The sequence below is a fragment of the Bombina bombina genome, chromosome 1 (assembly GCF_027579735.1).
Source record: "Bombina bombina isolate aBomBom1 chromosome 1, aBomBom1.pri, whole genome shotgun sequence".
Lineage (NCBI taxonomy): Eukaryota > Metazoa > Chordata > Amphibia > Anura > Bombinatoridae > Bombina > Bombina bombina.
In genome coordinates, this window is record NC_069499.1 from 569,302,546 (window position 1) to 569,329,797 (window position 27,252).

A 27,252-nucleotide genomic window follows, 5' to 3' on the forward strand; every position below is an offset into this window, starting at 1 on the left:
CGATCAGATTACACACATGTGCCATGCACGGCACATGTGTCAACTTGCCCAATTTCAATGCCGCCACCAAATTACTTCCGTTGTCAGAAACCACTTTGCCGATCTCCAGTTGGTGCGGAGTCAGCCACTGATCCACCTGTGCGTTCAGGGAGGACAGGAGTGCTGGTCCGGTGTGACTCTCTGCTTTCAGGCAAGTCAACCTCAAGATGCCGTGACACTGCCGTATCCGGGATGTGGAATAGTACCTGGGGAGCTAGGGGGGTGCCGTTGATGTGGAGCAAGACACAGCAGCAGAAGAGGACTCAGCCGAGGAGGTTATGGAAGAGGATGGAGTAGGAGGAGTAGAGGAGGTGGCAGCAGACCTGCCTGCAAGTTGTGGCGGTGTCACCAACTCCTCTGCAGAGCCACGCATTCCATGCTTGTCAGCTGTCAGCAGGTTTACCCAATGCGCAGTGTAGGTGATATACCTGCCCTGACCATGCTTTGCAGACCAGCTATAAGTGGTCAGATGGACCCTTGCCCCAACACTGTGTGCCAGGCATGCCATTACTTCCTTTTGCACAATCGAGTACAGGTTTGGGATTGCCTTTTGTGAAAATAAATTTCGGCCGGGTACCTTCCACTGCGGTGTCCCAATAGCTACAAATTTTTTGAACGCCTCAGACTCCACCAGCTTGTATGGTAAAAGCTGGCAGGCTAAGAGTTCAGACAAGCCAGCTGTCAGACGCCAGGCAAGGGGGTGACTTTGTGACATTGGCTTCTTACGCTCAAACATGTCCTTGACAGACACCTGACTGTGGGCAGATGAGCAGGAAATGCTCTGAAAGAGAGACAGAGTGGCGGATGGTTGAGAAGGGGCAAGGAGGACAGCAGTGGTTGATGTGGCTGAAGATGCTGGACCAGGAGGAGGATGGCGGCTTTGAGCTTGTGTGCTGCTTGTACTCATGTATTGATCCCATAGGCGTTTGTGATGTGCGATCATGTGCCTTCGCAAAGCAGTTGTACCTAGGTGGGTGTTGGACTTCCCATGACTCAGTTTCTTTTGGCACAGGTTGCAAATGGCATCGCTGTTGTCAGAGGCAGACACACACAAAAAATGCCACACTGCTGAGCTCTGCGATGACGGCATTCTGGTGGTGGCAACAGCATGCGTTGATTGGTGTGCTGTCTGGCTGACCCCGGGTGCCAATGCATGCTGTCTGACTGTGCCACTAGCTCCTTGCGACCACCTTCCCCTGCTTCCAACTCGTCTCCTCCTCCTCCTCTCTGTCTCCCCATCTGAACTTTCCCCCTGTTCTTCTTCTCTTCTAGCAGGCACCCATGTGACATCCACGGACACATCGTCATCATCAACCGCTTCACTTGTATCTGACAAATCAACAAAGGAAGCAGCAGCGGGTACAACATCATCATCATCATCATCACACCGTACCATGTCTGTAATGCTGCCTGACTGAGACATATCACTGTTATCTACATCCTCTGTCAATGATGGTTGCGCATCACTCATTTTTTCCAACTGATGTGTAAATAACTCCTCTGACAGATCAAGTGAAATGGCTGTGGTGCTAGTGTTGGTGGTGGCGGCAGGCGGGCGAGTGGTAACTTGTGAGGTGCCCGAAGCTAAGCTGGAGGAGGATGGTGCGTCAAGGTTCGGAGCGGAAGCTATAGAAGATTGGGTGTCCTGTGTTAAAAAGTCAACTATGTCCTCAGAACTTTTCAAGTTCATGGTGCGTGGCCTCTGAACACTGAGCATTATTCTAGGGCCAAAGGGAATCACAGCACCATGACCACGACGGCACCTGCAGGGTGGCCTGCCTCTGCCTGTAATTTTTTTTTTAAATGTACACTTACACTACTATTAAACAAGATATGAGTGGTGGCACTGGGCAAGTGGGCACAGTATACGTTGTGAGCCTGACACAAAAAAGCAGACTGATGTTTCACAGTCCAAAAAGTTTTTTTTTCTTTAAATGTACACTTACACTACTATTAAACAAGATATGAGTGGTGGCACTGGGCAAGTGGGCACAGTATACGCTGTGAGCCTGACACAAAAAAGCAGACTGATGTTCACAGTCAAAAAAGTTTTTTTTTTTAAATGTACACTTACACTACTATTAAACAAGATATGAGTGGTGGCACTGGGCAAGTGGGCACAGTATACGCTGTGAGCCTGACACAAAAAAGCAGACTGATGTTTCACAGTCAAAAATTTTATTTTGTTTTAAATGTACACTTACACTACTATTAAACAAGATATGAGTGGTGGCACTGGACAAGTGGGCACAGTATATGCTGTGAGCCTGGCACACACGCTGGCAGGCAACTGCAATTAGATTACACTAGCAGACTGATGTTTCACAGTCAAAAAAGTTTTTTTTTAAATTTACACTACTGTTACACCAGATATGAGTGGTGGCACTGGGAAAGTGGGCACAGTATACGCTGTGAGCCGGGCACACACGCTGGCAGGCAACTGCAATTAGATTACACTAGCAGACTGATGTGTCACAGTCAAAAAGTTTTTTTTTAAATTTACACTACTGTTACAACAGATATGAGTGGTGGCACTGGGCAAGTGGGCCTGGCACACATGCTGCAGGCAGGCAACTGCAATTAGATTACACAAGCAGACTGATGTTTCACAGTCAAAAAAGTTTTTTTTTAAATTTACACTACTGTTACACCAGATATGAGTGGTGGCACTGTGCAAATGGGCACAGTATACGCTGTGAGCCTGGCACACACGCTGGCAGGCAACTGCAATTAGATTACACTAGCAGACTGATGTTTCAATGTCAAAAAAGTTTTTATTTAAATTTACACTACTGTTACAACAGATATGAGTGGTGGCACTGGGCAAGTGGGCCTGGCACACACGCTGGCAGGCAGGCAGGCAACTGCAATTAGATTACACAAGCAGACTGATGTTTCACAGTCAAAAAAGTTTTTTTTTTTAAATTTACACTACTGTTAAACCAGATATGAGTGGTGGCACTGGGAAAGTGGGCACAGTATACGCTGTGAGCCTGGCACACACACTGGCAGGCAGGCAACTGCAATTAGATTACACTAGCAGACTGATGTTTCACAGTCAAAAAAGTTTTTTTTTTTAAATTTACACTACTGTTACAACAGATATGAGTGGTGGCACTGGGCAAGTGGGCCTGGCACACACGCTGGCAGGCAGGCAGGCAACTGCAATTAGATTACACAAGCAGACTGATGTTTCACAGTCAAAAAAGTTTTTTTTTTTTAAATTTACACTACTGTTACACCAGATATGAGTGGTGGCACTGGGCAAGTGGGCCTGGCACACATGCTGGCAGGCAGGCAACTGCAATTAGATTACACTAGCAGACTGATGTTTCACAGTCAAAAAAGTTTTTTTTTTTTTTAAATTTACACTACTGTTACAACAGATATGAGTGGTGGCACTGGGCAAGTGGGCCTGGCAGGCAGGCAACTGCAATTAGATTACACAGGGAAAAAAAAACAGACTGATGTTCTTGCCCTAAAAAGGGCTTTTTGGAGTGCTGTCCTTACAGCAGAGATCAGAAGAGTCCTTCAGGACTGTAGTGGACACTGAATACACTAGCCTAGCTATCGATTTCCCTATTAAATCAGCAGCAACTACACTGTCCCTCCTCTCATTAAGAAAGCAGCTGCCAAATGAATCTAAAATGGCTGCTGTCCAGGAGCTGGGAGGGTCTGGGAGGGAGGGTCTGCTGCTGATTGGCTGGAATGTGTCTGCAGACTGTGAGATACAGGGTCAAAGTTTACTCAATGATGACGAATAGGGGGCGGATCAAACATCGCATATGTTCGCCCGCCGTTGTGAACGCGAACAAGCTATGTTTGCCGGGAACTATTCGCCGGTGAACAATTCAAGACATCACTACTTGTAATATGAAAGATAAGAGTGCCCCTTGCGCTATCTATTCAAAGTATAGGATGCGCTACAAAATGGTTGCATTATTAAGATTCTCTGGTTAACCTTTTTTTTACCATTCACTTATACTAGCAGATTGTGTACTTTTGTTATTGCAAAGTCGCAAAAAGGAGATGCAATTTTTCTTCTAAAAATTACAAAAGAAGCCAAAATAACTTTACTTTACTTTGAATATAATAAAGTTTTATGACTGTTTTTACAGGTTAAAAATAAACCCTTCCTTAATTAATAATTCATGAAATATTTTCTTTTTCCTTAGGGAAAAATCTTATTTTTTTAAAAAAATAACAGCATATATTCAGTATATAGATATGTCTTTCTCTTTTTTTGAGGAAGTATATTATAAGTTACCAAAATACAAATATACTTGAGGTTATAAAATAGTTTTGCTCAGAACAATGTAGTGAGGAGAGATTAGTTTTTGAATATTTGTATCCACCAGGTGGAGATAGAGATACACGCCTTGTCATTAAAACTAAAACCATTAAACCAAAAAAATATACTCTTCAATAATTGTTGCAATATTTGTAGGTAGTAGACATATGCATTTGTTTTGTTACGTGACGAAAATACGGATATTTGTTTCATTTTCACGAAATTTCTGATCCTGCACTAAAGCAGAAGGTCCTTTAGCGCAGATTCTGGGATCTGCCACGGTATTAGTGCGGCCCTCGGCCCGTGAAGAAGGTTTGTGATTAGCACGGCTCCCCCAGATCACTATAGATAAGTATAAAACTACACACAGGTGACATTTTCTTCACCTGCAGTAAAGGAGTATTTGCATTCGTTTTAAAAAAAAAAATATTCAGTATTCGTTTTGTTTCAAATAGTGCAGCAAACAAATATTTTGGAAAACTAATTTTTCAGAATATTTGTTACGAATAATTCGTATTAAACAAATTATTTGCTGCTGCACAAGTCTAGCAGCTACAGGTATGTAACACCAGTCAAATAAATGTTTATTGAAAACAAATGATGTATGCAGGGGAATAATTATAAAGATAGCAAAAGAAAATAAGTACAGGTATACCTCACTTTACAGCGCTTCACTTTACAGCGCTTCGCTAATACAGCGCTTTGTGGAGCTGAAGTTCAACCTCCAAGGATTTTGAAACAGTGCTGTAATCTTCGTGAGATTGCGAAAAAAGTGACTGGCACCATTTTGGTATGCGCAGTTCACTCTGTTTACCGCATTACAGTGCAATCTGTGTCTCAGTGTTCTAGTCTGGCAAATTTTACTACAGTAATTGTCACTATATTTTACAGGTACAGTATTTATTGAATACTAATTGAATACTGTGCTGTGCTAGTGTTAAACTAAGCTTAGCGCTATTGCACCCCTAATATATGTTAGTTCAAACATGTTTTTAAACACACTGGCAAGTGAAAAGATAGCTAAAACCGCCTTGTTTCATTTTAAGGCAGTTTTCACTTTACAGCGGGGCTCCGGTCCCTAACCCGCTGTATGAGTGGGGTATACCTGTACGAGAATAGTATATTGTTAGAAGTTGATTGATATAAATTAGCTACATTTATATCAAATACATTTAAAAAGCATTGGTTTCAAAATAATGTTGATCTTGTGGTCATTTAACCGGTTCAATTAGATGTTTGTGTCTGATCATTAGGTATTAAAGGCTCAACACTGGGGTGAAAAAAGACAGCAGCAAAAGGGTTAAAGAAAATTGTAATTTTTAGTTTTAGTTTTAAAATGGCAAGTGTCATAGTCAGCTCTTAAAAAACTTTATGTGTTTTGCCAAAGTCATCTGCTGCGTGCAGTTTCCATAGGATAGTGTAAAGTGTTGCCTCCCCTTATATCCTTTAGGGCCCCCTGGGGAGGCCCGCCTCACATTTTGAAAAACACTGACTTACACTGATTCTAGAGCTTCCTCTACACCCCTCTCAGTGCAATGTCTTCCTGGTAATCAAGTAAGTCACCTAAGTACACTTTACACAACCCAGTAACCCACAGTATTTCCTTAAAGGGACACTGAACCCAAATTTTTTCTTTTGTGATTCAGATAGAGCATGCAATTTTAAGCAACTTTCTAATTTACTCCTATTATCAAATTTTCTTCATTCTCTTAGTATCTTTATTTTAAATGCAAGAATGTAAGTTTAGATGCCGGCCCATTTTTGGTGAACACACTGTGTTGTTCTTGCTGATTGGTGGATAAATTCACCCACCAATAAACAAGTGCTTTCCATGGTTCTCAACCAAAAAAATAGCTTAGATGCCTTCTTTTACAAATAAAGAAAGCAAGAGAACAAAGAAAAATTGCTAAAGGAGTAAATTAGAAAGTTGCTTAAATTTGCATGCTCTATCTCAATCATGAAAGAAAAAAAATTTGGGTTCAGTGTCCCTTTAAGTAACTCTATAACAGCTCATATTATTCATTTTCCATTTTTATACTTTTGAGTGGTGATATTCTCTATCTGAACCTGTATGATTACTGCACTACTACCCATTTGTAATAAACCTTATATCACACTCAAATTACCATGCAGTTCTTCTGTCAGCCCAATAGCCACAAAAAGCATTATATTCCCTTACCCTGGAGCCTCTTTGAGAGCCATATCGCCACATAAAGACCCATTTTCCTATGACCCCACTGACATCCATATAGACCAGTGATCACTCCTGACCCTGTATTTCCTATTAGTCATATGCACACAAGAGACCTCAGATCAGACCCTATAGCCCTGCAGACCCCCTGTCACATACCCACATTATTAATCAGATCAGATACTCTGGCCTGCAACCCCCTCTGAAAACCACATGATACTGCACCCTCTTCTTTAAAAAAAATGTTTTATTTAAAATCAATGAAAAAAGTGTTTTCCAAATTATAGATATCATTTTTTTTTAACAATTTAGTACTCTAAAAAAAATCCTCTCACTATTACAGCCACATGTATTCTAAGCGAATAGAAACCTAAACATGTATTCTAAGCGAATAGAAACCTAAACATGTATTCTAAGCGAATAGAAACCTAAACATGTATTCTAAGCGAATAGAAACCTAAACATGTATTCTAAGCGAATAGAAACCTAAACATGTATTCTAAGCGAATAGAAACCTAAACATGTATTCATAACCTGATGGTTAGCACAGCCCACAGTGGATACAGCAATATTGAAAAAAGAGAATGATAATGATAGGGGGAAAGCTTTTAACATCAGCAGCTCTTTATTACAGGTACTAAGGTAATAGGTACTGGAAGCATCTCAGTTATACATTGGATGCCCCCAAGACAACACTTCACGCAAAGCACCTTCATGGAAATTAATTTTGAACGGAAAATAAAGCTTTCAATCAAAGTATATAACTGAATTACAAAACAATCAGCCAGATTACAAGTTTTGCGTTATGGCTGGCTCGCTAATAACTTGTACATTATTTTTCACTTTTCATAGCGCTGCTATTACAGGTTTGCAAAAAAACGGCTTTTGCGGGCGATATGGTTGCGTTGAGCTCCATACCTCACCCAAATACAAGCAGTGTTTTGACGTGCTTGTGCACGATTTCCCCATAGACATCAATGGGGAGAGCCGGCAAAAAAAAGCCTAACACCTGCAATCGTGGATCGTAAAGCTCCGTAACGCAGCCCCATTGATGTCTATGGGGAAAAAAATGTAAACACCCTAACATAAACCCTGTGTCTAAACACCACTAATCTGCTACCCCTAACATCGCCAACACCTACATTACACTTATTAACCCCCTAATCTGCCACCCCGAATATCGACGAAACCTACATTACACTTATTAACCCCTAATCTGCCGCCCCCAATGTCGCCGCCACCTACATTACACTTATTAACCCCTAATATGTCGCCGCCGCCACTATACTAAAGTTATTAACCTCTAAACCTCTGGCCTCCCACATCGCTAAAACTAAATAAATATATTAACCCCTAACGTAACCCTAAGTCTAAGTCTAACCCTAACGTAACCCTAACACCCCCTAACTTTAACATAATTAAAATAATTCTAACTAAAACCTACTATTATTACCTAAATAATTCCTATTTAAAACTAAATACGTACCTGTAAAATAAACCCTAAGCTAGCTACAATATTACTAATAGTTACATTGTATCTATCTTAGGTTTTATTTTTATTTCACAGCTAAGTTTGTATTTATTTTAACTAAGTAGACTAGTTAGTAAATAGTTATTAACTATTTACTAGCTACCTAGCTAAAATAAATACAAATTTACCTGTAAAATAAAACTTAACCTGTGTTACACTAACACCTAACATTACAATACAATTAAATAAATTAAATTAATAAGATACAATTATCTAAATTACAAAAAGAATAAACACTAAATTACACAAAATAAAAAAAGAAATTATCAAAAATAAAAACGGATTACTCCTAATCTAATAGCCCTATCAAAATAAAAAAGCCCCCCCAAAATAGATAAAAAAAACCCTAGCATACACTAAACTGCGAATGGCCCTTAAAAGGTCCTTTTGCAGGGCATTGTCCCAAAGAAATCAGCTCTTTTACCTGTAAAAAAAATACAAACAACCCCTCAACAGTAAAAGCCACCACCCACACAACCAACCCCCCCCAAATAAAAACATATCTAAATAAACCTAAGCTAACCATTGCCCTGAAAAGTAAAAGAGCTGATTTCTTTGGGGCAATGCCCCACAAAAGGCCCTTTTAAGGGCCACTGGCAGTCTAGTGTAGGCTATGGTTTTTTTTATTGGGGGGGGGGGTTATTTTGATATGGCTATTCGATTAGGAGTAATTTGTTTTTATTTTTGATCATTTCTTTTTTTATTTTGTGTAATATAGTGTTTATTTTTTGTCATTTAGATAATTGTATTTTGTTAATTTAATTTATTTTATTGTAATGTTAGGTGTTAGTGTAGGTTAGTTTTTATTTTATAGATAAATTTGCATTTATTTTAACTAGGTAGCTAGTAAATAGTTAATAACTATTTACTAACTGGTCTACCTAGTTAAAATAAATACAAACTTAGCTGTGAAATAAAAATAAAACCTAAGCTAGTTATACTGTAGCTAGCTTAGGGTTTATTTCACAGGTAAGTATTTAGTTTTAAATAGGAATTATTTAGGTAATAATAGTAGCTTTTATTTAGATTTATTTTAATTATATTTAAGTTAGGGGGTGTTAGGGTTAGGGTTACGTTAGGGTTAGGTTTAGGGGTTAATAGGTTTATTATAGCCGCGGAGTGGGCGGACGGCAGATTAGCGGTTAATTATATTTAAATAGTGTTTTTTTATGCGGGAGTGCGGCGGTTTAGGGGTTAATATGTTTATTACAGTGGCGACGATGTCGGGGAGCGGCAGAATAGGGGTTAATACATTTTTTCAGTGGCGGCGATGTCCCGAGAGACAGATTAGGGGTTGCGGAAGGGCCTCGGTTTAGGGGTTAATAGGTAGTTTATGGGTGATTAGTGCACTTTTTAACACTTTAGTTATGAGTTTTATGTTACAGCTTTGTAGCGTAAAACTCATAACTACTGACTTTAGATGGTGGTACAGACCTTGTCATTTTAGGCTGTACCGCTCACTTTTTGGCCTCACAGCAAAACTCGTAATACCGGCACTATTTTAAAAGTGGGGTACTGACGTTGGGTGACAGCCAAAAAAGTGTGCGGTACACCTATTCTGACAAGACTTGTAATAGCAGCGGTAGGGAAAAAGCATCGTTATGAAGCATAACAATGCTTTTACGCCAAAATTTGGCTGAATATTATTTGATTACAGGGTTCCTTAAATAATTAATAAACTAGTTGTTCAACACTGTCATCTAGTGGTCAACTGCTAAAACTGTAGCAGTTTGGAGTAAAATGCTGAGCTCCTTTAAAATTACATTTTATAAAGTCCATTCTACTCAAATAAATGCTTAGCATAATATCAAGTGCTCACATTTTCTAATATTAAGGTAAATGCTTATGTTTAGATTGAGAAATCACTGAGTACTGTGTATAACTGATCCATTAAGCCTGCTTGCATTGCTCATTGGCTAAAAAGCTGAACTCATTGCAATATAGGCGGACAGGGACCCATGATCATAAAAAAACATGTTTTTTCTTTTTTTCTCAGTACAGTAACATCTGTTTTTTTTTTTTTTTTTTTTTTAAAAACAAAACTAAAAAGTGTGATACGTTATAAATTGCTGCCATTTATGCAACAGCAAAAAAAAAACTTGTGTGCCTTTAACATTCACGCCTTGTTTCATTTTTTTCCCCTTGGTGTAACACAAGAAGAAGTATTTATACTTAGTTTAAAGAGAAATTAAATGCTAAATACAGTATGGTTATAACATGTATTTGGTGTGTAATGCCCCTTTAAAACAGTTCTGCACATTGTCATATGTTAATTTCTAAATTTCATATCCATGCATACTTACTGCTCTAATAAAAAACTTATGTATCTCTTAGTCTCACAGATATGGTTGTCACGGGTCATTTTTTAATGGCATGGCTGGCTTTTTAAAGTTGTAAGTCAATGTACACAATAAAGAAGAAATATTGAAAGTGTGTTGCATTTAAAATCCTGATAGGCAATAATAAATATATAGACAGAAAAGAAGCACCTTATCAAAGCACTTACTTAATATACAATAATTATCACTGAGAAATAACACCAATTATAAAACTTAACCTTTAATATGAACCAGTTAAAAATGAGTAAACAAATTACTCCCTCATAGTACGAACATACCACAACCACCATAAATACACATATAAGTTTAGTGTGGTTATAGAGCAATTCACCATGGTTGTCCCATCATATAAAAGCCACCAAAGTCAAAAGGATCCTTATCTAAATAAGAAGGACACAGTCCCTCAATAGTTAACTATTCTATAGGTGGTGATTGAATGATTATTAAAACTGGTTGGGTCTGGGCCTCCAAACTCTGCAAAAATACCTCAAATGGTAAATACTCCTATTAAGTTATGTAGCATATATATGGCACGTCACAGAGGGGTTAAAAACGCCTGATGAGCATTTTGCCCACAGCTTTCTCAATGGCCCCTTTGTGTCCTAATTATTTAGCTAAAGACCCTTTTGACTTTGGTGGCTTTTGTATGATGGGCAACTGTGGCAAATTGCTCCATAACTGCACTAAACTTAATGTGTATTTATATATGTAAATGTACTTGTATACTTTTTTCACTTAAACATACCATTACTTTTTTACCATTTAAAATTATGCTACATAATTAGTCATGCTAGTTCATAATGATTAGCAAAGCCAGTATTTGTTTCCAAGGAGGTTGTCAATCCCACTCCCACAGTATAGAAATGTACATAAACACACACTTTACATGCACTTTTCCAGGCATTTTATTTACTGGCCTGAGCTCCAGTCTCCCCAGAAAAGGTGTCTTCCCAGAGTTCCAAACAGCTCTGCTATTTCCCTGCAACCTCTTCTTGATCTGCATCCATTAAAGGGATATGAATATTTTCTTTCATAATTAATATAGAGCATATCATTTAAACAACTTTCAATTTACTTCTATTATAACATTAGCTTTGTTCTGTTGGTATGCTTTGTTGGAGAAGCAGAAATGCTTGTTGGAGGAGCTAGCTTAGGATAGCTGAACCAATGAGAAGATGCATATATGTGAAGCCCCCAATCAACAGCTAGCACCCAGTAATGCATTTCTGTCCCTGTGCCTACATAGGTATTCTTTTCAAGAAAGGATAAATTGTGTACAAACCAAATTACATAATAGAAGTAAATTGGAATGTTGTTAAACATTACATACTCTGAATGATGAAAGAAAAATGTTGAGTTTCATATCCCTTTCAATACTCAAAAAAAAAAAAACAACTAAGAACTCTAGCACTGCCGCATCTAACTGATCATGTGCAGTGATTGATACATTTCAGGGGTGCATTTGCCCCATCTTCTTCCTTTTGTGGACAACCATGTTTGTGATTGATATTCTCTTCTTTTGGAAAATGATTCCATTACCAAACTAACAAGAACATCCATCTTAGATAAGACTCTTAGAAAATGATACTCTTTTGTCTAGAAGTTTCAATTTGGTTTTATCTTTCAGATCCCAGCACTTTGCGGAATTGACACTAGGATGCTGGCCAAAAAAATTCGAGATACGGTACGTTTGGTGTAATCTCCAGCATATATATGTAGCATGAGGGGAATTGTGTTGTGTGCTTGCTCAGGTATAAGTAATATGTTTATTAATATACATACATAGTGTGTTATTTGAGTTCTAACAAGTTATATTTGTCATATTGATCTTATATGTGATTACCAAAAACAGAATTAGGCCTTACATGGACACTTTATAAAAGTTGTGTCAGTTTAAATGACATTAACATAACATAAAAGTGCAATTTTACAAATCTGTCAGTAAATACATTATTAGTCATTTAAATTCATATTACATTTCTCTTTCCTTAATATATGGCTCAGTCCAAGGTTTATTTAACTTTTGTACTGTCCTAGCAATGGAAAATCTGGTACTTTACCTAAAATCTCCACTCCAAACAATTTTTAATTTATAGTTTCCCATATATTTCTTACAACTAGATGCTTGGGATGGATTGAGGGTCCATAAACTAGACAAATGGGTATCACTGATTTGAAACAAACTGAATTCATAAAAATAAATGGAGACCATAGGAGTGGGAAGACATCTTACCATGCAACTACTCCTCAATCTTGAGCCCTAGGGACAAACCTAGTTGGCCTAAGCCAAAATACACCCCTGGTCTTGCTGCACTAAAAATGAAAGAAACTGTCTCACAAGACTGTCCTGTGAGATATCAATGAAGCATCTGATGCTTTGCATTAAGGAAGAACTTCATTATCTGTGTCAGCCAAATAACAGGCTTGACCCAAGTTATTTTATTTTGGTAGTTAGTTATTACTAATGGACCCTAAATGCATGTTTTATTATTTGTCCAGACAATTAAGTTAAATTTTAAATCAGTTGATAAAACGAAGTGTGTATATAAGTGACAGCTGGTACTGCTGTGGCTGGTTTGGGGCTCAGTTACTTTATAATAGTAATAATAGTACATAATTCAGAGGCCCATAGGGGCCTTAAAAGTGGAATTATATGGGGATGTACAATGAGCCAAATGAACAGCTGTCCTATTGCTTTTATGGCCATACCTCCCGTGGGTAAATTTAGCAATCACACTTTAAGTGCACATGATTGTTTGTCTCCTTGCCCCTTGAAGAGATTCTCTACACCTCTCTGTGACAAGCAGAATTCAAATTAGAGTTACAATCCTATTGAGATTAAGTTCTTTTTAAAGGCTTATCCCCTCAGATGTTAACTTTCTTAGTAACGTTTCACAACTGTCTCTTAAGTTAGAGGTATATTTAAATATTCACTTCACCTAATCTTGCTTTTCATTTTCAATATCCTAAACTCAGGTATGTATCTAATCATATTTAATAATGAGATGGAATGAAAATAAATGTTAATGCTTATTATACAATACTCCCAATTATAAAGTATAATTTAATAAAACCTATGAGCTGTGTTCTAGAAATAGTTCCTGTTCCCTCCTATTAAACTGAAACCTGTAGGTGAGATGAAAAAATGAAGACAACCTTTTAGATTAAATCAAGACTGAGATATTTCCCAACTCAGATTCATTAAAGGGACAGGATACCTCAAATTTTTCTTTCATGGTTTGGATAGAACATACAATTTTAAACAACTTTCCAATTTACTTCTATTATCAAATTTGCTTCATTATCTTTTTCTCCTTTGCTGAAGGAACAGCATTGCACTACTGGTAGCTAACTGAACACATCTAGTTAGCCAATCACAAGAGACAAATGTGTGTGGGCACCAATTAGCAGCTAGCTCCCACTAGTGTAGAATATGTGCATATTCTTTTTAAAAAAAGGGATACCAAAAGAACAAAGCACATTTGAAAATAGAAGTTAATTTAAAAGTGTCTTAAAATGACATGCTCTATCTGAACCATGCAAGTTTAATTTTGACTTTCCTATCCCTTTAAGTTAATAAACTATCTTGGTAGACATTTCCCTACAGTTACTTTGTGCTCCTAAAGTATAAGGTAGTTCCCCAGAACATATTCAACCTCACAGGACATGAAAAGCAACTGAAGAAATAATTCTTACTGTAGCGTTTCTTGAATACTTATTTTTTTCTGCCTTTTTGATTACATTCTGACACCCCTCACATTTTTGTGAATATTTTATTATATCTTTTCATGTGACAACACTGAAAAAACAACACTTGCTATAATGTTAAGTAGTGAGTATACAGCCTGTATAACAGTGTAAATTTGCTGTCCCTTCAAAATAACTCAACACACAGCCATTAATGTCTAAACCATTGGCAACAAAAGTGAGTACACCCCTAAGTGGAAATGTCCAAATTGGGCCCAATTAGCCATTTTCCCTCCCCTGTTTCATGTGACTCGTTAGTGTTACATGGTCTCAGGTGTGAATGGGGAGCAGGTGTCTTCAATTTGGTGTTATTGCTCTCACACTCTCTCATACTGGTCACTGGAAGTTCAACATGGCACCTCGTGGCAAAGAACTCTCTGAGGATCTGAAAAAAAGAATTGTTGCTCTACATAAAGATGGCCTAGGCTATAAGAAGATTGCCTAGACACTGAAACTGAGCTGCAGCATGGTGGGAAAGACCATACAGTGGTTTCACAGGACAGGTTCCACTTAGAACAGGCCTCGCCATGGTTGACTAAAGAAGTTGAGTGCACATGCTCAGCGTCATATCCAGAGGTTGTCTTTGGGAAATAGACGTATGAGTGCTGCCAGCATTGCTGCATAGGCTGAAGGGGTGGGGGTTCAGCCTGTCAGTGCTTAGATCATACGCCGCACACTGCCTCAAATTGGTCTGCATGGCTGTCGTCCCAGAAGGAAGCCTCTTCTAAAAATGATGCACAAGAAAACCCGCAAACACTTTGCTAAAGACAAGCAGACTACGGAAATGGATTACTGGAACCATGTCCTGTGGTCTGATGAGACCAAGATAAACTTATTTGGTTCCGATAGTGTAAAGGGTGTGTGGCGGCAACCAGGTGAGGAGTACAAAGACAAGTGTGTCATGCCTACAGTCAAGTATGGTGGTGGGAGTGTCATGGTCTGGGCCTGCATGAGTGCTGCCTGCACTGGGGAGCTACAGTTCATTGAGGGAACCATGAATGCCAACATGTACTGTGACATACTGAAGCAGAGCATGATCCCCTCCCTTTGGAGACTGTTCCGCAGGGCAGTATTCCAACATGATAATGACCCCAAACACACCTCCAAGATGACCACTGCCTTGCTAAAGAAGCTGAGGGTAAAGGTGATGGACTGGCCAAGCATGACTTACCCTATTGAGCATCTGTGGGGCATCCTCAAACGAAAGGTGGGGGTGCGCAAGGTCTCTAACATCCACCAGCTCCGTGATGTCATCATGGAGGAGTGGAAGAGGACTCCAGTGGCAACCTGTGAAGCTCTGGTGAACTCCATGCCCAAGAGGGTTAAGGCAGTGCTAGAAAATAATGGTGGGCACACAAAATATTGACACTTTGGGCCCAATTTGGACATTTCCACTTAGGGATGTACTCACTTTTGTTGCCAACAGTTTAGACATTAATGGCTGTGTGTTAAGTTATTTTGAGGGGACAGCAAATTTAATTTGATATACAGGCTGTACCCTCACTTCTTTTGCAACATGTTGTTTCTTCAGTGTTGTCACATGAAAGATATAATAAAATATTTCCAAAAAATGTAGTGGTGTACTCACCTTTGTGGGATACTATATGTATATATATATATATATATATATATATATATATATATATATATATATATATATATATATATATATATATATATATATATATATATATATATATATAAAATAGAAGGAGTAGGTGCACTCTCACAAACTAAGTTCAAATGCCAGTGTGTTGAAAAGGATAAGTATAAGTACTTAAAAGACAGCACCAGGTGGTCTGATAAAGGATTGTATTCCCCCAAACATCACTGAATAAAAGGCACTTGCTGCACCCTTTTTCAAGCCCAGTGAGTGCTGTCTATTATGTCCTTTTATATATATATTTTTATATATGTGTGTATAGTATTTATCTTTCTTTAAAATTTCAACAAAAATAGGAAAATTACAAATATAAAAACAAAAATAATAAATATAATAAAGTAAAGTCAACATGGTACAGAATTGCTTGCAGAGAAGTCCATTTGCATTGCTACCACTACATTACTATCCACATATTGAGAGCTCCGTCCATAAAGCAGGACCGAATTAAATTTTTATATTTTTATCCTGAATTAAATTTTTATATTTTTATTTATTTTCCAGGGCACCGTGCTTGGTAAAATTGAGTTTGAGGGACAACCTGTGGAGTTTGTAGATCCCAACAAGAGGAATCTGATTGCTGAAGTATCCACCAAGGTTTGTTTTAGCATACTAGTTTGTTCTGTAGACAAACACCACACTTTTTGGTCTAGCTTTAATAAAATTCAGAGCACTAGTAAGTATATCCTCACTTCACAGGAAACGATTCCTAAAGATAGATGCCCAGAGTCAAAAAGCTTGCTAGGGAAACTAATACCACTCAGAAAAAACTCACAGCAACATTATGGAATTCATAGATTTGTACCTGTCTCTCATTGGAAGATCAGCTCCAATTTAATCAATAGAGCTGCATCATTCTCTCACCTATTAACTCCTTGTGGCACAGAATAAGCTCTACCCCCAAGGATGCAGCCATCACACAAAAAAACATAAAACCATTACTAAACAAATAAATTAAAAAGAAATAACCTCCTTGTATAAAACAGTGTGACATATAGAAATAAAAAAAAAAGAGAGACAAGTGTGTCAGCTTTGTATAGCGAGACTCGACAGCAAGACCAGAAACTTTACAAACGGCAATAGAATTTGGTTTTAAAAGCATCATTCCTTGGAATAACATTTGCAATTAGAATGCCATATTTAATTACATTATAATGCAGGTACAGATTTTAATTGTAGTACACTAGGAAGGAAAATGAATTATATTCACAGCCTTGATGAAATTAATAACAAACATATGAGGTAACAAAATGAATCAGCACACATATCTCAATATACAGCAAGTCATTCTTGGAACTCATGAAAAATAACAAAATGCCCCAAGTGAGCTCATGAGTTTTCAGTGGGTTTCTTTTCTTTTTGAATTTGACAAACAACTTCCCACATCTAGCAAGGCAGCTCTTTTTTTTCTTTTCTTTTTTTTAGAATAAGCTTTATTGAATCTAGCCCATTTTCACTGTCACTTTGTTCTGGGGTTTTGCTAATCTCAATAATAATGCTAATATTTTGGCCATTACATTCTGAAAGAGTAAATAAATTCTGAATATATGATGCTATGATAATCATACATATACCTTTTGAAAAATATTATATACACTGTATTGTATTGTCAGGTTCATTTAGTACATGAACTTATTGGCTGTCTGATTACCCTGTCAAATAACTCTATGAAAATACTGACTTAAAAGGACACTCTAATGCAAAAGATACATGCTCTGATCTTTTAGAGCATGTACTTTCTGCAACACTGATCCTTAAAGGGACACTGTACCCAAAAAAATTATTTTGTCATTCAGATTGAGCATGAAATTTTAAGCAACTTTCTAATTTACTCCTATTATCAAATTTTCTTCATTCTCTTGGTATCTTTATTTGAAATGCAAGAATGTAAGTTTAGATGCCGGCCCATTTTTGGTGAACAACCTGGGTTCTCCTTGCTGATTGGTGGATAAATTCATCCACCAATAAAAAAGTGCTGTCCAGAGTTCTGAAACAAAAAAAAACACGCTTAGATGCCTTCTTTTTCAAATAATGATAGCAAGAGAATGAAGAAAAATTGATAATATGAGTAAATTAGAAAGTTGCTTAAAATTGCATGCTCTTTCTGAATTACAAAATTCAGTGTCCCTTTAATAACTGTGTATTTAAACCCCCACAGGGGTGTGAGCTGCAAGCCAAAAAAAATATCTGCCATTTGGCAAAGTCACATGACTAGCACAAATGATTGCCTGACTGGCTGTGTTCTGTCATGGGATTATAAATGTGTGTTTTGCCCCTTTGTGGGGAGTAAGCACATAGTTATCTAGGGTTCTTGGACAGAATGCCGCTGGACAGAAGCAAATTTGTCCATCAGACATATGTCTAATACTATATTCCGAGTGGAGAAATGACCGATAGTCACAATTGGCTAACATTTATTTATCTTAACTCGTGGGACCACGTACGCTACTCACTATCAGATGGTAAAGCCTCTATATACAAGAAAATTCGGTAGAGGGCAATTACGCTCCAGAGTGTTCTGTTATAATTAGTGCCTCAGGCACCGCAACCGCCTCTGGGAATCTAACCATGGGTCCCACCCCCCACAACATGCTTTTAACACATTTCCCGCCCCATACATAGCCTATTACTTTCCCTGTAAATATAATTATAAGTTAATATATTATAAAAATAATAAATATGTAAAGTAATACATTATAATTTTTTTTTTTTAAAAAAAGCTAATTTAATTGTTTAATGTTTGTGCTTTTTGTAATATTTTAAATAACGATTCACTATACGTCATGACATTAGAGTTAGGCTGTGATGCGGAGTGTAGTGTAAGTAAAATCGGACACATTTGGCCATGGCCGGACTGTTATTCGACGGACATTTTTCTGATTATTATCACAGTCCGGCCACGGTTATTTAGAGTTAGTTACATGCTATAATTAATTCAAGTATTCCATTATTGCATTTGATAGTCTCTTTAAATAATAGTTACTGCAAAAATTTGCAGATGTATAGTGCTGTTCTTTTTCCTGCACTTTAAATATCAAAATAGCAATATTTCCTTGTCTTGCTCACAATGGGTTAAAATATTTATTAATTTCTGAGAAGACGTGCAAGAAGCAAATGGAGTAGCAAGAGAAGTAAATTGTAATATGGCTGAAACAGGAATTAAATAACAGAGCATATTTTGTGGAAAAGCCCAAAAAAGCACGTCTCACTATTGTAGCTTCGTCAATTAAACATTTCTCATTGCTGAAGAAAAGTGTTATACAATTGACACATTAAATCTTCAGAGGATGCCAAAGACAAGAGGAGGAATATTTTATTACTTGTTCTTAAAGGCTAAAAAAGCCGTCTAGTAAAATAAAGCTGACAATAATGAAATTTACCAATGGCAGTAATTAGCAAACACAGTAATCTGTCTGCTTCGGTGACAAACAGTCACTTAATATAAAACAGCGTGAGGTACATTTAGTTTCAGCAAGAGCCAAAAATTGATTTCTTAACATCTGCTCCTGCCTCTTTCATTAGGACGCTGTTCACACCAATAAAACGGTCTGAAAATATTTTCACAGATGAGATTTGTAGAAAGAGCTTGATAGTGACATCCACTGTGTATTGTGGTCTCCTGTCATGCCTTGGGGGGCAATAAATATCCCTGTACAGCCGAGGAGGGAGGCTTCCTGACAACTGTAGTCATCACTCATTTTTAAAATGTTCAGACACCTTTATCACCAACATATAGTCAGAATCAAAAGAGAACATGGGAGCCACAACTTTTATCCTCATTTTTCACAGAGTGGAAGGTCCTTAATCAAATGAATTTGCTTAGCATGTCAAATAAAAAGAGTCTGAGACTTCAACTACATCATTTAGAATTATGCAAAAACACAACAATCCATAACATTTTAGACAAATGAATGCATACGAGTATAACTTATATACTATTATTTCATGTTCATCTTACAAACTTGCATGTCACAACATTTAACCTTTTTATCTAGGATATTCAAGAACATTTTAATTTGGAATGTTAAAGTCAAGAGAATGCAGTGGTAGATCAGACATGATCATAAGCAGAAGCTCATTGGTGTATTTGGATTGTCAATCAAACTTAGTACAATCGGAACTTGGAGGCATATGAAAGGTGTTGACATCTGTCTAAAAAAAAAAAAAAAAAAATTTATATTGCAAAATATTATAGTTATACAACCCCAGTATACAACTGGTCATTTATGTTCGTTTAAAGTTTGTTTTTGTTTTTTTTGTACAATTACTTTGCTAGGGTTTTGTTGCATGAATAACAGTGCATTACAAAACTACTGCCCACTAATGTATATTGCTGATATTTCTATGAAACATTATTCTATTCTGCATATTACCTGTATGTAAACCCTATTAAGGATTATCTGTTTTGTTCAAAATATTCAGAATTACACTATTTCTGACCTGATATCTTACCAGATGCAAACATCCAGTTAAACCCAAATAATTCCACAGCAAGCAAAGTTTAGCATTACAGTCTCTGACACATTTCTCTTAGGTCAGTCTCCAGCAGAGATAAAGATCGAACAGTCTGCAGAATTCATACTGTTAGACATTTCTTTAGAATTTTATTTTCCTTCTCTGTAATTTTAGGATATCAAAGTATATGGCAAAGGAAATGCTGTCAAAATTGTGGCAGTGGACTGTGGTGTGAAACATAACATCATCCGACAACTGGTTAAGGTGAGAGACATTCTGCTTCACCCCCTAACAGCAGGAGTTACAAACACTGCAAAGCTATATTGTGAAGGTATAGATCAATCCATCTCTTCGTAGCAGAAGATATGTTACCCAACAGTGCTGATCCAATAAAATCAGATGAAAGGACCTCAGTGTAACTAATTTAGTTAATTTGATCATAAAAGGGACATTATACACCTCTTGCTTTTTGTGTAAAAATTGTGCTTTGTCTGACGCTCCCTAGAAAGGCCAAAAAGCAAAAATGCTGCAAATTGCCTGTGTGATTTGCAGAGAATTGGGTTTTTGGACCCCTAGGGAGTGTGGGGCAAAAAAAGAGGTGTTTAATGTATCTTTAGTAAATAACATAATAGTTCAATAATACAATTCTATCTTGCAAAATACATTACCGCTCCTGAGCTAGCAAATGTTTGTATCCACCAATTAAAGGCCTTGACACTGTTATTGTCCTTTTTAAAATATGACCTTTTCATCACTTTTATTATATTGTTTCTTATAAATATTGTGTGTGGTTTTATCTCTGATGATAGAACACTCTATATATGTAATTCGCTAGCAACCTATCTATGTTCTACCTGTACCTTAGCACATGCAGAATAATCTGTTATCCAGATGTTTTGTTTTAACTTGAGGGAAAGCCCTCAACTTAGTGAATATAGACCAAGGACTAAGAGTGACATGTATCAACGTCTGGATGTGTACAGAGTCTCATTATCTGTGAGTTTTTACTTTTTTTAAATTATACAATGAATTGTTTGTACTTCTTTCCAGCGAGGAGCTGAAGTTAACCTTGTCCCATGGAATCATGACTTTTCTAAAATGGAATATGATGGACTTTTTATCACAAATGGACCTGGAAACCCAGAGCTGGCACAGCCTCTAGTGCAAAATCTGAGAAAGGTATAATCATGGATGAGAAACCAAAGAACAACACAATATTGTCTTCATGTCAAAAACAATATTAGTTTTATTTGTTGTGCATTTATTTTTTTTCCAGGTCTTTAAGAGTGATCGTCCTGAACCAGTGTTTGGAGTGTCCAAGGGAAATGAAATTGCAGCTTTAGCAGCTGGTGGCAAAACGTACAGACTGCCTATGGCTAACAGGTATGGAACTCAGGACCATATTTAAACCACTGGCATCCTAATGCACAAGTTATTAAAATATTCTTAATTTTTCAACGCATATATATTACTTTTAATGTATTAAAATATTTTTTTTTAAATTGTAAATAACAAAAGTTACCTAATCTCCAGTAATGCATGATCCTAAATAAATAAAACAAAACACATTTCCAGTATGAAATAGAAAGATGTTATACCATTTATGTTATTTTTTATAATTTATAGATACTGTACTAGATACCTCATTGTGCACATTAAATGGCTTCTACCAAATGACAATGCTTTTCAGAGAATATTAAAAATTTGTTGCAGCTTTCATGAGAGCAATATTTTGCATGCATTTTCAATTTTATTAATTAAGATTTCATACTGACTAAATAAAAGAAGTAGGTTACATAAGCAAGTCCCTTTATACGATACTAATAGGAGAATTCCGATGTCTCTGAAATGGTATTCTAATAGAGGAATGAATAGTTCCCTGATGTTTCTAAGGAACAAATATTATTCATTTCATTATTTCAAATAAGGAATTCAGTAAAAAACAAACAAAAAACAAACATATAATAGATTCAAATTAGTGAATGAAAAGTTTTAATTTTCATAAACTTATGAGTCAGTTTAGTGTACTTTTATAAGATTTGACATGAAAACATTAATTGTACTATTTCAACTTTATTTTCCTTAAATTCATTAAAACATTTCTCAAGTGTAATGTTTGAAAGAATGAATGTGATATTCGTTTAAAACTATGAATGCCAGAATGTTCAGAAGCATTCAGCATTCTTTTATAATAGATACATGTTGACAGCATGTACAAAAAGGTTTGTTATTCCCTAGGCAGTAGTTTGTTTGTAGTACCATAAGTGTCTATATCAGAACACAAAAAGAGCGACCGTCTGCTAAAGTGTGGTACTAATTAATAAGTAATTAAACATCACATAAAATGCACCAATGTAGTTAAAACAAGAACTCATCAACAATTGGTGGTAATCAACAGTTATTTTCCTCTTTAGCTTAAGGGCAGAAATCTAGAATCCCACATATATTCATGGTCTCCATATATTCATGGTCTCCACTCTAGGGTTTGTGCTAGAGTCTTAGTCAATAGTGGTTTCCAAGCTAATCCCTCCTGCTAGCCCTGGGGGTAGCACCTTTCTTGGAAAAAGTATCAGCCATGCTAATTAGCATAATTTGCATAAATAATTATACAGCATAACTCAAAAACTAAAGCTGCTAGAGATGATTTTAAAGATAATTTTCTTAAAGTTAAATTCCAACATTATATGCTTTACTATAACAGTCTTTATGTCTATATTTATCCTTTATCAACTGCATTGACCTGAACTTTAAAAATACTGTCTATGCCAATGAGAAACCAGCCGGTTGTACACCGCCAGTCAATAAAAAAAGGAATTTTTATAATAATTATTATTATTATCGGTTATTTGTAGAGCGCCAACAGATTCCGTAGCGTTAATATAATAGTTTACAATATATATATATGATTATAACATACATATTGTGTATTGCAATTGGTTTTATGGTTACTTTGGCATTAAATACACTGTCACTTCATCAGTTTTAGTTTATAATTATTGTTTTCCACCCTGACAATTGTGTGATTGTTGTCACAGAGGGCAGAACCAGCCAGTAATGAACACAATGAATGGACAAGCCTTCATCACTGCGCAGAATCACGCCTACGGAGTGGACAGCAACTCCTTGCCTACTGGATGGAAACCACTGTTTGTGAACATTAATGATCAAAGCAATGAGGTGTGGAGATCTGTTTGTTTCATAGGACAAAGCTATTCTTTAGATACAATGAGATGATTATAAAAGAAGCTCTTATTTAATAAAAATTGCTTCTTTCCATAGGGGATCATGCATGAGTCCAAACCAATCTTTACTGCTCAGTTTCACCCGGAGGCCAATCCTGGTCCAACTGATACTGAGGTAGAGTGTTGTTTTGGTCAGGACAAAATAAGGTCATGTTTAGATTAATATTTTTTTTTTTAGTGGAACTAGTTTATTATATAAATTCAGTATCCTATTTTAATATAATATATTTATGTTGTAGTTCCTATTTGATGTTTTCATGTCCATGATAAAGAAGGGGAAAGGTACCACTCTTGCTTCAGTGATGCCAAAACCAGGACTGCAGTCTAAAAGGATTGAGGTACATCTGTTTTTGTCTTTTTTTAAAGTGACTGCACCATACACTGCAGATTTAGCCTTCTGACTATCAGTAACCAGTTTAAAACATCAGCTAACCTGTTCTAAACAGTAATATTGCTTTGAATGTTTGCTATGTATTTCAAAATTTGGGTAAAACTTAAATACCTCCTAATCATTAGCTTATAAAATGTTTGCTCCTTTAGGTGTCTAAAGTTCTAATCCTGGGCTCCGGAGGTCTGTCAATCGGACAGGCTGGGGAATTTGATTATTCAGGATCACAGGCTGTGAAAGCTATGAAGGTAAATATAGAATAGATGAGTCACACTACAGTTGTCCCATTGGTAGAGAAAGGACTTTATCTTACACTTACCAAATGATTAGATTACTTTTAAGCTTACATTTAGGCTTCCGGTGATTATGCAGTAAGTTCAAAAGACAACATCAGACAAGTGGTATTTGGTATAAGAATCATACTTGAGTACTAGATTACGAGCGATAAGGGGTATATCGCGGGTGTTTGTGCTCATTGGTCTTACCCCTCGTGTTATGAGTCGAAAGTAAACGTGATTGTGAGAGCGCAATCGCAATTTACATTAGAATGATTAACACAACTTCAGAGCTCCGGTTAAAAAGTTGCACAAAACACATAAAAAATACATTAAAACGGAATGTAAAAGTGATACCAGAGTTTCTAGAGATTACAGGCGTATCACGGAGATATTGCTGGTTCAGTTCCAGACCACTGCAATAAAATGAATATAGCAAGAAAGTGAGTCACACTATTTTTTTGATATTGCAATCATGTAGTATATTTTCTAGCCAAAAATCTGTGTGTATCAGGCTGGACCACTTGATACTGAATAGCAGCTTGAATTTTACAATGGATTTCGCCACAAGTTTGCAATCTCTCTTGATTTTGAATAAGGGCCATTAGATAGTTACCACTTACTGTTTAAAAAGCAAAAGAAAGCTCATTAATTAAATAGGCAGAGATAAGGTATCTTAACAACGAATTACAAATGTCTGTGTGCTCTGTCTATGCTTATAAATGTATTGCTTCCTTATAACTATTTACAGTCCTACATTATAACAACTTGTCACCCAGATACATCATATGTATGAGAATACATAAATGTGATAAATATAGAAAAAACAATATATAAGGCCATGTAAGTTAAAGGGACATGAAACCCAAATTTTTTCTTTCATAATTCAGATAGATAATATAATTTTAAACAACTTTCCAATTTACTTATATTATCTAATTTGCTTCATTCACTTGGTATCTTTTGTTGAAGAAGCACTACTGGGAGCTAGCTGAATGCTTTGGGTGAGCCAACAAAATGAGGCATATATGTGCGGATCCTGAGTCTACCTAGGTATCTTTTTAAATCAAGGATATCAAGAGAACAAAACAAATTAGATCATTGAAGTAACATTTTAAATTCACATGTGCTATCTGAATTATGAAAGAATAACATTGAGTTTCATGTCCCTTTAATTAAGTTAATGTTCTATAAATCACTCTAAATGTATTCACAGTATTCAAATATCACTTATCAGTTTTTCTTAACAATATTTCTAGATTTTTTAAAATTAATATTGAACTCTTGTTCCTAGGAAGAGAATGTGAAGACTGTGCTTATGAACCCCAACATTGCTTCTGTTCAGACCAACGAAGTGGGAATCAAGCAAGCTGACACTGTGTACTTCCTTCCTATTACCCCACAGTTTGTCACAGAAGTTATCAAAACAGAAAGGCCAGATGGTATCATTCTTGGCATGGGTGGCCAGACTGCCTTAAACTGTGGTAAGTATACAGGCATGTCTACAAATACATACAGTATGTGTATGTTTTTTATCACCCAAAATAAATATATAATTAGTTTTGTCAAAGTGAATATAGTCAAGTATTTTTAATAATGTAACACACACACTGTGATATAACTGCATAAAGTAATCTGTCACCATTGTTTCATCTAAAAGAAAAGTATTATAAAATATATTACAGCTTTTTAATGTTTACGGAAGCCCAGAGAGGCCATGCCTTTTTATTTTTTCTAACTTATGTTGAGAAAACAAGTTGCTTTGTCGACATAACAAGTAATTTTATCGACTTAACAAATGTGTGTGCCCTCTCTGGGCTTCTGTAGATGTTCTTCTGTTTTGTTTCTCTTTTTGGGGAGATATGTCCCCTCCACAACCAGATTTGTGGTACCTGTTGTTTTCAGGCAGTAAGTGATGGATCCTTTAGTATCAGTTATGCACAAACATCTACTTTATGTTTGTGACAGTATCAATTTTAATAGTTTTCCTTTTTTTCATGCTGAAATAATTAAATTTGCTAACCTTTCATATGCGTGACAGACATTTTTGGAAATTAATGTATTTTTTCAGGGAGTAAAAAGTCAAAGCAATTAAGCTTTCTTGGCTGCATCTAGACACTCTGGGGGGTAGTTATCAAGCCGTCAACCTCAAATACGCTGCGTATTCCGCAGCGTATTTGTGGCGAGGCTGATACGCCTTAGTTATCAAAGGCTCGAGACCGGCAAAAGTAGAATTTTGTGACGTCAGCTTCGATCCGCCGGACTCAGTCCGACACAGATCGATTCTTACGTCACTCCAGATGTTCCGCACACAAGTGCGGCACATTCTCACTACTTTTGCTAGCTATCAAAAAACTAGCAGGTACGCTCGGCACTTTTACGGCCCAGCGTACCTGGTTTTCAAAGCGCCAGCCTGGAGGCGGCGGATCCCATAGGAATCAATGGGAGTCTGACCATAGCGAAAGTACAAGTTCGCTGCTGACAGACATCCCATTGATTCCTATGGGAGATGTCTGCACCTAACACCCTAACACGTACCCCGAGTCTAAACACCACTAATCTGACCCCCCCTACACCGCCGCAACTAAATAAAGTTATTACCCCCTAAACCGCCGCTCCCGGAGCCCACCGCAAGCTACTCTATACATATTAACCCCTAAACCGCCGCTCCCGGAGCCCACCGCAACTATAATAAATGTATTAACCCCTAACCCGCCGCTCCCTGAACCCGCCGCAACCTATATTAAATGTATTAACCCCTATCCTGCCCCCCCTACACCGTCGCCACCTATAATACATTTATTAACCCCTAATCTGCCCCCCCTACACCGTCGCCACCTATAATAAATTTATTAACCCCTATCCTGCCCCCCACTACGCCGCCGCCACTGTAATAAAATGATTAACCCCTAAACCTAACCCTAACCCTAACGCCCCCTAACTTAAATATTAATTAAATAAATCTAAATAAATTAACTCTTATTAACTAAATGAATCCTATTTAAAACTAAATACTTACCTTTAAAATAAACCCTAATATAGCTACAATATAAATAATAATTATATTCTAGCTATCTTAGGATTTATTTTTATT

The 27,252-nt window shown here is 36.9% G+C and overlaps 1 protein-coding gene across 1 annotated transcript in view; it reads left to right on the forward strand.

The window, feature by feature from the left end:
• CPS1 (carbamoyl-phosphate synthase 1) overlaps window positions 1-27,252 on the forward strand; it is a 187,044-nt gene that overhangs the window by 41,097 nt on the left and 118,695 nt on the right. Inside the window, exons 5-14 of the mRNA XM_053698785.1 lie at window positions 12,019-12,075; window positions 16,303-16,395; window positions 20,428-20,517; window positions 21,304-21,432; window positions 21,530-21,636; window positions 23,289-23,430; window positions 23,533-23,610; window positions 23,735-23,833; window positions 24,036-24,131; window positions 25,453-25,642. Of these exons, the coding sequence (XP_053554760.1) occupies window positions 12,019-12,075; window positions 16,303-16,395; window positions 20,428-20,517; window positions 21,304-21,432; window positions 21,530-21,636; window positions 23,289-23,430; window positions 23,533-23,610; window positions 23,735-23,833; window positions 24,036-24,131; window positions 25,453-25,642 (1,081 nt within the window). The remainder of the gene's footprint in view (window positions 1-12,018; window positions 12,076-16,302; window positions 16,396-20,427; window positions 20,518-21,303; window positions 21,433-21,529; window positions 21,637-23,288; window positions 23,431-23,532; window positions 23,611-23,734; window positions 23,834-24,035; window positions 24,132-25,452; window positions 25,643-27,252) is intronic.